The sequence below is a fragment of the Octopus bimaculoides genome, chromosome 1, assembly GCF_046866305.1.
Source record: "Octopus bimaculoides isolate indiv1 chromosome 1, ASM4686630v1, whole genome shotgun sequence".
NCBI lineage: Eukaryota > Metazoa > Mollusca > Cephalopoda > Octopoda > Octopodidae > Octopus > Octopus bimaculoides.
In genome coordinates this window covers 147,283,221-147,296,795 of record NC_142928.1, presented here as the reverse complement: position 1 = coordinate 147,296,795, position 13,575 = coordinate 147,283,221, and the positions used below count along the sequence as shown (strand labels likewise).

General features: G+C 33.4%; 1 protein-coding gene across 1 annotated transcript in view; it reads right to left on the bottom strand.

Annotated features, from left to right (window-relative positions):
* Window positions 1–247: 247 nt before the first annotated feature.
* LOC106870616 (uncharacterized) overlaps window positions 248–13,575 on the bottom strand; it is a 17,642-nt gene continuing 4,314 nt past the window's right edge. The window contains exons 2-3 of the mRNA XM_089359442.1: window positions 7,915–8,144; window positions 248–2,957 (exon numbers count right to left, since the gene is read on the bottom strand). Coding sequence (XP_089215568.1) covers window positions 2,443–2,957; window positions 7,915–8,144 — 745 coding nt within the window. The 3' untranslated portion in view covers window positions 248–2,442. The remainder of the gene's footprint in view (window positions 2,958–7,914; window positions 8,145–13,575) is intronic.

The window sequence follows — 13,575 nt, the reverse complement described above, 5'->3', positions numbered from 1 at the left end:
ATAAATTAACTTTGAGAAACCAATCATTTTATTGGAATTATTTCCCCTTATAAGGAAGTGAGATAAAAGACTCAGTAAGATAGTTTGTGAAGAGAAAGAGGTCTAGTAATAAGATTCTACCCAAAACACCAGCTTACCCTGTTCTTGCTGGCAAACTTAGTCCACTTTGTGAATTAACAGCAAATTTTAAGCATTAAAATATATTTAAATGGAAAGCAAATGCATAAAAATCAGAAAACAAAAAGCATTCATGTTTCATTTATTTTATTTTTCTCATTAATTTCTTAATGAATGTATCATTGCAAACAGTTGAAATTATATCACAGACTTCTTGAAAAATAAATTAGTGGATGAACACAAAAGATACACATTTGAAGTATGCAATGTAATATTTGTTAGATACTATATTACATAATAGTTACAAATATTTTACATGTTGCTAAGAATGTTTAGCAAATGCAACCTTTCACTTTGATTTTGTATTAAATTAAAAAAAAAAAGGCACTGAAAACATGTGCTTTGTTGCTTATATGTTAAGACACCAAAACATTCGATTTAACCTCATCGAAATTTTATTTTGTCAATGCAGAACATATGTAGTTCCTGAAAAATGAAACCACTTTGTGAATGAATATTGCGTAGTGTTTAAATATACATTACATAAATAAACTGGCCAGTATATTTTTGCAGCCTCTTAGCTGATAAAATATAAGAATAAGTAAACAATATAATATTTTTCATCATATTTTGAGGTACATCAGCAGGTAGATCACACATTACCAAAGTCATTCATTGAGCAAAAAATGCAGACATGTCATCATTTTTTTCTTTCTCAGCCAAAATATTAGAAACTTATTTAAGAGAATTTAATCACTTTTAGATGAAAAAAAAAAAAAAAATGAAAAAGTTTTAATTCATTTGGTTGAATATGTCGTTGGATGGAAATCTGATGAACAGATATAATGTAAGGTTGCGTATTATAATGGAAATTACAGTTGGACAGATAGAAAAACAAAACATCACTTGGAATGGGAAGAGAAAAAGGAACTTCCCAAGGCATGGTGAAAGTAATGTAGTTCTAAGTATGAACAGAAAATGTGTGGCAGTCTTTGTTCCATGAGAGAGATAGGTTAAATTGAAAATAATCTTCTTGAAAACTGAGTCTGTGACTGGCTTCAGATTCTTCATGAAAACATTTCAATTTATTTGCACCACTGAAGTTCAATGTGCTATAAAGAAACCATTGAAGTAACAAGCTAACTCACTTCTTTATGTGCGTTTTTGTTTTTCCCCCTAGATAAAAATAATGGACTTGTATGGAGGTATGATAAAAATTTTTTAAATATTATCCATGGAGAAAAGGAAGTTAAAATCAACTCCAGAATGATTTGAACCCATCAAAACATAACGAATTAGATACTGCAAGCATCTGATTCTTTAAATTCTTGTCATGATTAAAAAATAAAAAATGATGAAAATAACAATATTTTCCCTTGGACTAACTTAGAAAAAAAAAAAAGTTTATACCTGAAGATGCAAAAAAACAGCAATGTTCAGGGGCAAAGGGAGCACTTTGTATGAAATATAATTCAGCTGGGTTGTATAAAGATGTTACATATAAAAACATAACATTTGTTTTTCACATTTGCTGTTGCGAATATCAAATTATCACAGATAGAGTTTTAGAAACAGAATCAGCAAACATTTTATTGCTCTGAAATTGCTTTTGACTAAAATTTGTTGATGAAAAATTTCTGACAAGTCATGAAGACACATTTCAGAATGTTCAAGAATTGTAGAGAATAAGGCAGTTCTTTAATTTTCTGTATTATTTTTGAAACTAAGGTTTAATTCACTCATGTGCTCTTAAAATGATAGTCAATTGGACTAAGGACATAAAAAAAAGAAAAAAAAAAAAATGAATAGCATAGCCTTATGTCTATTTAAATCTAAGACTAAAACTTATTGACTGTAGTCTTGGTGATATGGTTGGCAGCCAGCCAATGTTACCACATTAACCCCTTAGCTTACTGGAAAGTAAGGTACCAATTTCACCTTATGGTAGCGTAGCAGAGAAGTAGATTGGCAGGCTGCCAACAATTGAAAGTTATATGGGTCATATTCCAGTCCTCATACCTAGAGTTGCATCATGAAGTGATAGATATAAAACATCCGTTAAAAGAAAATTTGCTAAATATACACCTGCTAAAACAGAAACTAACATTTTTAACTGATTGTGTTAAATGAACCAATAACATGCCCTTATATAAGCATCTCTAGAAACATCCCACCAGCTTTAAACTGAGAAAAGCAGGTTTGTCCTACATCTTAGGACATTATATCCATAAAGACAGAATTACAATAATGTTAATCAAACTGTATTTTTTAAATTTTTATCAGCTCCCTCCTTGCTACAGGTCTACTAAGGAATAAACTAAACTGTCACATGTTATCACTTATGTATCGTGAACATATATTCAGAAAAGACAATTGTGAATGGTTAGCTGCTGTATTTGTTGATGAAAGATCATTCATTACCATAGAGTTCATATCAGAATCTGAAATAGAGTCAGTGTCTCTTTGATTTATTTGCAAAACAGGTCTTTGTTGCAATGAATATGAAGTATTTGGTATTTTATAGGGGTAAATGTTTGGAGAATAATATATGTTAGAATTATTAATAGGTCCAGCAGATGGAAATGGAGTTATCATATCAGATGATAATCTGTTAGTGATTGGTGTTTCACAATGGAATGGTACTGCATAATGTGTGGTAGCTGCTAAGCCATTATTAGCTTTAACAATAAATCTGTTGCCTTCTTCATCATTATTATCATCATCAGAGTATGGATATCTTTCATCGTGCTCAAATGAGTTTAATTCTGAAGAGGGTATTGCTGTAAGATCTAGTGGGATTTCTGTCATACGAAGTTCAGCAAGTCGTTTCGGATGGTAATCTGGAAGGAAAAAAAAAAACATAAATATAATAGAGTCCAGTTAATGACAGAAATTAATACAAAAATACCAATGAAATCTATGCAAAATCTCACTCAAATCACACCTAATCGTCTTCAAAAAAAAAAAAAAAAGAGAACATATTGGATAGTATTCTACGTGATTCATTTCCTGAAGGATGGTCACAGGGTCAACTTGTGATCATTTAAAATACAAATGAAGGAAATAATCATTTTATCATTGCTACTACTCAGGATATACAAATCGGATTCCCATTTACCAATGGTTTTCTTAGTAATTAACTGTCAGATTTCCTAAAAATATTGACACCGTTTCGTTTGACATTGATCAATTAAACAGACTCAATGTTTTTGATTTACAGAAAGGAAATACGATTGTGATATTCCAGCTAAAAGACACGTGATAAACAAGCACGCGGACTACATAGTTACCAGGTATTCATATTTTAACGTAAAACAGAACAGTATTCGTACGTCAAAAGAAATATAGGTCACTTGACAAATGGAAGGAGCTATTTCCTCGTTGTAATGTTAAAAGATATACATTACGTTCATTGATAAAACACTTGAATATCGCATAAGTGTATAAGTGTGTAGTTATGTCGTTGCTCGACTCTAAATCAAATCGCCATTAAGTAGAATCTCATGACCGAAACATACGCCAGTCATGATGATCCTATTTTTTTTAAATACTGTGCATTTACTAATACTGCTATGTTATTGAATGTCGTTAAGTATGCATTGGGTGTGTTGGCATAAATTAATTAATACAATACAAGATTTTGCGTCACAGCTGTCGATGATAACAATGATTTTCATGAAAATAATCAACTTCCTTAACTCAATGGCAAACTAACAAATGCGCACGTAAAAACAATATACTACAAATTTACACTAAACAGGAAGTGATTTCATTGGTTCAAGGGGAATGACGTCACACGGATTCCCCCGAATTTTTAAGTAGGTGGCGAACACGTTTTCTTGACGCACTTCTGAACTGGGTGTGCGTCAAATTCTCAGTTGGGGATTGATTGATTTATTTATTTTTCTTTTCTTACTTTTATTTTCACAAAATATGATCTACTCTTATAGAGGTAGCGGTTGGTGGTTTATTTAATCTAAATATATCACATTTCCTGAAAGTCATTGTTCAGTGTGATTTATGAAACGTGTTTACTTAGATATTATACAGTTTTGAATTAAGACAGATCGAGTAAATAAGCAAGCTATCTCAGAGCCACGCATTGTTTTCAAGCTCGTCACAGAGGCTACGTTTATATCCTTGAGAAAATCTAGCCGGAAATTAGGTGCCAAGGTAGTGAGACCATGTTGAAATGCAATTATCCGATTGGATGCAATAAAAAAAATGAATCAACAAATGGAATTCTGAGTTTTATCTTCACTAGAACTGAATATGAGCAATATCTGTTCTACCAGCAATACACAATCCGGGTTTGTTATTAATCAACAAGATCTATATCAACCAATCAATAAACGTGTGGTTAATACATACATACACACAGATATGCGTGAGTGTTTATGCTTGTGTGTATTATATATATATATATATATATATATATATATATATATATATATATATATATATATATATATATATATATATATATAATATATATATATATATATATATATATATATATATATATATGTATATATACACACACACACACACACACACGCATCTACATTATTGTTATATTTGGGGATATTTGGTCATATTTTTGCCAATTAAACACACGCACTTATAAACTTGGTCTTCACTTCAGTTTTATTATCATTATTTTAGTAGCCTTTGTCTAAGCTCTTTCGTCACACGCCCTGCGACCTCTTCAACGACTCTTTATCCCACGTGTCTCTTCATGTTCTGTGTAGTCCATATATATATATATATATATATATATATATATATGTAAGTATGTATGTATATATATAGCCAGTGTGTCATATATCCGAAAAAGAAGCACACTACTCTAAAGCATAGAGCAGTAATGTTTTTACATGCAGATAAATATATGTCCGGTCATAGAGTGACCAATGGTTTCGCCGCTTTGTTGATGCGAAACGATTGGTTACTTTATGACCGGACATATACTTAACTGCATATAGATATAGATATGTATATATGAACTTATCTCTCTCTCTCTCTCTCTCTCTATATATATATATATATATATATATATACATATACACGCACGCACAGGCTATAAATACAAATATCACAGCTATATTAAAACCAGTACTCAATTCTGTTGTTACAACATCCGCCATAGACTGGCGATCTGCCCAAATAATAAGTTGGAATAACGAAACAGAACAAACATCCTTTTGACTATAAATGCCATTATATATATATATATATATATATATATATATATATGTGTGTGTGTGTGTGTGTGTGTGTGTGTGTGAACATAATTTCTGATTTTTTCGCTCAACAAATACACTACGAACCTTTTATCGTGGCATATTAGACATGTTAAAAGAACGCAATGCCCCCAAACGGAAGTAAAGTAACTTTTTCTTTCTGTTCGCATCAGCATTGATTAAACGCTAGCAGCCTTCGAGCGTGAATGGAAGTAGTATTAAACGAAGTATTGACCTTGAAGAATAAGGAAAATAGTATCACCAAGTGTTTCTGTTATCGTCTCAAAGTGTTATCTGATCAAGTTGAATGAACTATTTCAACTCCTTGTACTAGCTATCAAAATTAATGAGAGAGCCCCTATGTTAACCGGAATCTTTTTTACTTGTTTTTAATGACGAAAACAAAAATAATTGAAAGAAGGAATGCTTACTAAAATGACTGTTTTGGAATAGCTGTCACTCGAAGTCTTGTACTACTTGATAAGGAAAGAGTAAAATGTGAAAAAAACTGAAATTTTTTTTTCAGAATCATAATTTTGTTGAATGAAAAAAAAAAAAAAAAAAAAAAAAAAACCCCCAAGGAGGAACAACTTTTTTTCTTTATGAGGCATGAGACTTCGAGGAACATCTATTCCAAAGCCTCGTGCAAGGAACACATCGACGAAGAGGTTTCTTCAACATAGTAGTTCCACCTGCTAGAAATAGCAATCAATCTCACCCTCTATGAAAGGACACATTAGATAATGTATTCCTACGCATCTGGGAATAAGACATGGAATGTTCAAATCTAGAATCTATTGTTCTTTTTTTCTGCACAATTAGGGTTGTCCTGATGCAATGCAATAACTACAGAGACTTAGAACATTGGTTTTCAAGAAAAAAAAAACGGTTGTTTAATTCACTAAATTAACTTCATATGAAGGTCCGTGGGAAAAAAACAGAGGATGTTAGAATGGTAAAGAGGTAGAAGGGTGCAGTAAGCTCACGCAATTTTGAGGAGTGGCAATACTGTTCATTGATGTATGAGTATATATATAAAATGAGACATGTCTCTTTAAAGACAATAAGAGGAAAGACGAAAATGAGAAACATAGGCGAGGGAGAATGAGAAATGAGCTGCTAAAATAGGGCAGTGACACGCAAAGAAGTGTCACGTGATCATATAAAAAGCAGACGATGTATTGTGTGAACAAAATATATTCAATGGTGTGTGTGTCGCTTGCAATTAATGTTGTAGGAGTAAGTTCGGAAAGACTTCCGCCCGTCCAAGTTCAATCCCGAAATGAAAAATGCAACAAAAGAAATAATTCAGAGCGGCCAGCGGCATGCATTTGAGCAACAAAGACGAGAATAAGAGTATATGAAATAGCATACGAGGTAAATTCTGAATTTATTGAAATTATCTCCGCTACTAGAAAGGGTAGACCAAATCGTACAGACGCAGCTGGTACCAACTTCAGGTAGGGAGAAGACAATCTCAAGAACCAAGGATTCTCCAACACTGACATGCCATTAAGGAAAATGCAGTTTGATTTCCTGAAGAGGAGAGCTGTGGACATATTTCTGCTTCAGTAGGCATCACCAGTACAACAATCACCTTGGGCAAGTGTCTTCTATTGTAGCCTTGAGCAGACCAAAACTTTTGTGAGTGTATTTGGGTGATGAAAACTGAAAAAAAAACAGGTCGTACATTCGTCAGTGTGTGTATGCGTGTTTTGTGTCTGTGTATGTTCCCCCACCACCGCTTGACAACTCGTGTTGTGTTTACTTCCCCGTAATCTAGCAGTTTGGCAAAAACGAGCGATTAGAATAAGTACCAGACTTTAAAAAAACAAAGCACTGGGGTCGATTCGTTCGATTAAAATTCTTCAAGGTAGCATGACTGCAGTCTAATGACTGAAACAAAAGGATCCAAAAAAAGATAAAAAATATATACATATATGTATAACCCATCGTTTTCAATGACCACATTTACAATAATTACACGATGTTAAGACGAGATACCTCATTCATGCACGCACACGGTGGTTTTCTTTCAGTTTCTCTCTATTTTATCTACTCACAAGGCTTTGGTTGATCCGGACAATAACATAAAACACCTTTGAACCACACAACCATGCTTGGACTCAAACCTAATTAATAAGTGGTTTCACAAGTAGAATAGAAAATGGACCGATCGTAATAGAACAAGCTAACCTCCATGGATTCAATACAAGATCCGTTTTGAAATTCTGAGAAGGTTATCGAAAACAAAAGGTATCTGAAGAAGTTGAAACAACCAAGATAAGGAAACTAGCCGTAATGTGTCGGCGTATAATAAAGTGCTAAAACTATTGCTGACAGGAGTGTGTAATGATTGCGACAGTGTAGACCACTAAGTAAACGACAAGTTATTAAGCTGATTCAAGCCTTCTTTATAGCGTGATGGTAATTTAGTAATCTGGCAGTAATCACATTTGAGCATATAGCTGTGTGTGTGTGTGTGTGCGCGCGCCCCTCGAAATGCAAGACAAGTTGAAAACATTAAAGTCAAGTATAGCAAAAATGTACTTACTTTTTAGTCTCATAGCATTGTGGATATATCGAGAAATTTCATCGTGTGAGCTACAGATCGATTCATCTAGTGAAGTTCGATTTTTACAATTAGTTACTGACAGATCAGCATTACCACAATCTACAAGGAGTTTAACCATTTCTCTATGTCCTCGATAGGCTGCTAAATGGCACGGCGTATCGCCATATACAGTCCTGCAGTTTACATTTGCTCTGTGGTTAATAAGGATCCTAACAAAAATAAAATAAATAAATAAATAAAATAGCATATTTTTATTTAAATAAAATATGAAAGGTAAAAAAAAATAACATTTTTCTATAAAAAGGTTACAGTGGCATGTAAAAATGAAAGATCAAATAACGTATTTGACGGTATATAAGGCGCATTTTCTTCCACCTCCAAAAATGTCTCAGCAAAATTACACCAGGTCCTATATGCGAAGTAGGGCCTGCCATAAACCTTAATTCACTATAACAGTAGTTCTCAACCGGAGGTTCATATAGCCCTTGGGGCCCCGTATAAGATTTTGCTGTTACAATTTAAGCGCAATAAATAGCTTATACCGCCACAATATTAAAAAAAAATTTACACAATTTCTAATAACATTTAATTATAAAAAATACTTTTGGATTTTTTATATGCATCGAATGGTTATAGAGGTCCGGCAGAGCAAAGTAGAAATCAGAGGGGACCATAGGCAAAAAATGGCTGAGAGTTACTGAACTAAAGCATTTTTTCCTGATTATGCTCTGTTGAAATTAGAATGCGTCTTTTATGGCATGAAATATGGTATTTATAAGAAGTTAAGGATCTATTTCAAAACGGGGGCACCAGTATTTTCTTAACGAAACACTTTGAAACTTGGGACACTGGTAGAATGTGTCATATAAAACATCTTTTACTCTTAGTCTTCTTAACAAAAAAATGTACATCGCAAGTTATTCCATGTTAAAGTTGTATTTCTGTAATTTCAACCAATCACTGACGTCTATTCAGCTGAATAGAGTTACTGCTGGGCGGTCATAAAAATGTTATTCCCTGTGACATATTTCATCCGGTTTAATCGTAATTTATACGCATATATTGTTTATATAATAAATTACGCTGTGCATATCTGTGTGTGTAACAATTTTAGAGTTCGGATTCTAGAGTTAGGGTTAGTTTTAGGGTTAGGGGATTAATACGATATACACCGTTACAGCGCTAACTGTTTTCAACTGAATAGACATCAGTGATTAGTAGAAATTATCGAAATAAGACAATTTTTTACATGAAATAAATTCGAATACAAAAATTTTTTTCTGTTCTATAACACAAAATAGATAAGTATACGAAGTTTGAAAGTCTTTCGGTACCAAAAACACTACATAAAACATAAATGAAAACTGGTGCCCCCGTTTTAAAATAGATCCGAAGTTAAATTTACGTCCAAATATGCTGACACGTCTTTGTTATTACTCAGTATGTCATTTTTATGAACTAATTCTTTTTACTTAACAAAACATACACTATAGGCTGTCTTAACTTACTGGCTATATTTAAAATAAAATGGCAAATCTGGACGGAAAATTCATATGGATAATACCAATAATCATACGATAGAATTTTTAAAGATATTCGAATTACTGTTTTCCTGTTCGAAGTATTTTCGTGAATAACTGTGATGCATGTGGTTATGAAGATACAAAAAAAAAAAAAAAGTGTGGATGGTGAATGTTGGTGATGCCATCGAAAAGATTGTCGCCAAAAAAGTTTCCAATGCGAGTTACAGGAAAAAAAACACCAAATATTCTTTTAGAAACTAACTCGACTCCTTATATAAGTTTACGTGAAAGTTTTTGCAAAAAACGTTTAAAATTCTTGTCTCATATTATAGCATAGGGTGAATGCATTCCAAATTTGCGAGAATAAATAATGCTTACAAAATTAAGCCACTAGTTACTCAGGACTTGTTTTATTTACTATTTTGATATAAGCACTGATCCCCCTTATCATCATCACTCGATGGCATAGGTACAAATAAAATAAATTACTGAAAAGCAATAAAGCTGACAGTGGAAACCGCTAAGTTTACTGATGCACAGTGAATGGTAGACCCTTTAGATGTAACGGCTGCTCTAGTGCCACGTCGATGCCTTTCTGTGATGCTGCTCAGGAATGGTCATAAGCCACGACTAGATCGAAATATCTAAGCAATCAGAGATTCTCAGGTAACATTGGGAAAGCAAGCTTGAGAAATATTGTTTTAAAGAAAAGAAAGCCCTACTACAATATCTTTTAAACTTAGATCAGCAAGGGACACTAAGAACCATCCAAAACAAATATTGTTTCGGTCAAGAACAATCGTCGGAATTATAAAATCGATAGTTTATCAGCACAAGAGAAGCGCAAAGACATTTCTGGCCAATAAGTCGTGAAGACAAAAATCTTCATTACTTTTGAACTTTTTATAGGTTTGATATGGAGGCAGGGGTTGTGCCCATGGCCTTCGCAGACTCTCTAAATGAAGATTATCACAATGTTTAATAGAAGCCAGGATCTCCCAAAATGGATTTCGTGAAAGAAAAGGATTCTGGTTATCCACGAGATTGAATAACTTTTAATGAAATTTAAAATGTTGAATTTATAAAATAAATACAGCGTTCTTTCTTTCTATCTCTCTCTCTCTCTCTGAAGTAAAAAGGCAGCGTGTTGGCAGAATGGTTAGCACACTGAACAAAAGGCTTAGCGGCATTTCGTCTATCTTTACGTTCTGAGTTCAAATTCCGCCGAGGTCGACTTTGCCTTTCATCCTTACGGGGTCAGTAAAAGAAGTACCAGTTGAGTCCCGGGGGTTGATGAAATTGACTTAGCCCCTTCCCTGAAATTGCTGACCTTGGGCCAAGATTTGAAACCAATATTTCTTGAAGAAAAAGTAAGCATCCATTGTTAATTTTATTGAATTTTAAGAAAATGCTTTTTTTTTCTAATTATTATTAAACATTAAGCAAAAGGGCTACAGGATTATTGAGTTATCAAAACAAATTTGAATGGTGAGAAATAGCAGCCAAATATTTCCTTAAAAAAAGAGGCTTTTCAAAAATTTGGATTATTCTTTTCCTTTTCCTAAGTTTGTTACCAACAATTTCCGTTGCTTTAGCATCTGTTCACAGTTTCCCCAGATTTACATATTTGAAACGTCAACGTTATGTAACCTACCATCTTGAACATGTATTTCAGTAAAGTTTCATTTGAAAGAATGAATTTTGAAAGGAGTTACGAGAAGACAAAAAAAAAGAGTCAGGGGTAGGAGAGAATGAACCGAAACTCTTTTCTCTCTCTCTCTCTCTCTCAAAAAAAAAAAAATCTTAAAACATAATAAACAATCTACTCTTTCGAATTTCTGCAAAATTTCATTTAAAAGTAAACATTTTAAAAGAAAGTTATGAGGAAACAATGTCAGAAGGGGCACCAAACCGTAGTTTTGCTCATTGCTCGAACTCCTTTGATAACAACTTTGAAAAGCTTCAAGCTCTATTGAAATTCGTAATCGCTCGTAGTTTAAGCCCGTCAGCTCTAAGTCAAAATGATCAAAGAAGTTCTACCATGACCATAGCACCTTTTTTCTAGACAATGTAATTGTGACTAAAATTATATCATATTCTTCGGTTAAAAGAGTAGAGTTTAATTTAAGGGGAATTTCGCTGCTATTTCTAACAACAATGGGCGTAGATTCTTTCTCGTTAGATTGTGTTATGGTACCGAGGGGTTAACATAGGAGGATAACGTTATTTCAACTCTGGTCAAACCTGAGTAGGCCTAAGATCTAATGTATTACAGTCATGACCATCTCGTCGTTTAAAAACAAATATAAAATACTACAATATCTAATTTGTCTGGTCCTTGTATAAAACAAGGTGCAATAACGGGGATATCTGGCTGCTGTCAAGCTATCATTCAGAAATACTCATAATTGACCTGTGTTTGTTACACTCGAGTCAGCCAAGATAATCAAGTCGCGACAATCCTGTCTGTTAATTTTCATAGTATAACACAGAGTATAATTATACAATGTGCCCCTTTCCCCAACTTTTTTTTCATTTTTTTTTTTCAAGACAGTCAGGCAGGGAAAACTCCTACTCAGAAACCTCTCCTAATTTTCTGCTAACGGTTTATCAACGAAAACTATTAGATCCGGTTAAGTCGCATTCAACGCTGTTGTTACACATCAAATGACCGAAGGCATTTATGGACGACAGTATTCAACGCATCCGTTTATTTTAAGTGGCCGTATAAGGATCTTTTTTAAAACGGGGCCCACATTTTTCATTAATGTTTTACGTAGTGTTTTTGGTACCGAAAGACTTTCAAACTTCGTATACTTATCTATTTTGTGTTATAGAACAGAAAAATATTTTTGTATTCGAATTTATTTCATGTAAAAAATTGTCTTATTTCGATAATTTCAACCAATCACTGACAAGTATTCAGTTGTTTACATTTACTCCTTTGGCTGATTAAGCCATAGCTTCGTTTTATTTGCTTTTTTCATTTTAAATTTGCTTTTTTCATTTTCTTTTTTTTCTTCCTTTTATTTGCTTTTTTCTTTTTAAATTTGCTGTTTTACCCTAACCCTAACCCTAACTCTACCCGTTTTAAAAAAGATCCGTAGTTTGGGCGTTTGCCTCATGATTGTGTTAAGTTGTAGCTTCGATTCTTAGACCAAGCGTAAGAGCAAGACACTTTAATTCGCGTTGCGTTCAGTCCATTCATTTGAAAATGAGTATTAACGATAATTCGATGCGGCGGTTGATCCCAAAGCTCGTGGCTTGTAGGCTTTAGAGCAGGGGTCACCAAACTTTGTTCATGCCGGGCCAGATAACTGAGAGAACGACGAGCGCAGACCACATAACCATTTTCTTTAATACAATACAGTGAAAACTTAAAAAAATAAAGACAATCAACATATTTATTTACCAAAAAGTTATCAATCTCACAAACTAAACAGCAAAAAAGGTTAGTGAGATTTGTGAAATTGGTGTTTAGCTTTTAAGATATCAATATTTGCTTTTGTACTGCTACATCCAACCAAGAGAATTGCTTTCAAATGTTCAGTCAACCTCGTTCGGTGTACTCACTTCACATGCATCATTTTTGAAAATGCTTGCTCAGACATCAGTTGTTCCAAACACTGACGCCATATCAGAGACAAACAAACTCTCATTGCAGGTACTTACACAAAAATTATAGCGCGTCGGCGGGCCGGATCCGGCCCGTAGTTTGGTGACCCTGCTCTAGAGAGATTTTGATGCTATAAAATTTCCTTTATCAATACTAACATGCCAAACGACCAAATAAAGGTTCAGATTTTGTTGGGCTGCCATGTTATTGCATTAATGCGATCACTTCAGTCACAAGCTCATTGGGTACTGAGTATGTGTTGCACTAATACTTATATATATATACAGACACACACATATACATGTATATATGCACGTATACACATACATATATACGCATATGTATAAATATATGTATACATACATATACAGATATATGTATAAATTAGGCATACATATACACACATATACACACACACACATATACATATATATATATATACATACATGCACATATATATATACACATATATATGTGTGTATATATATACACATACACACA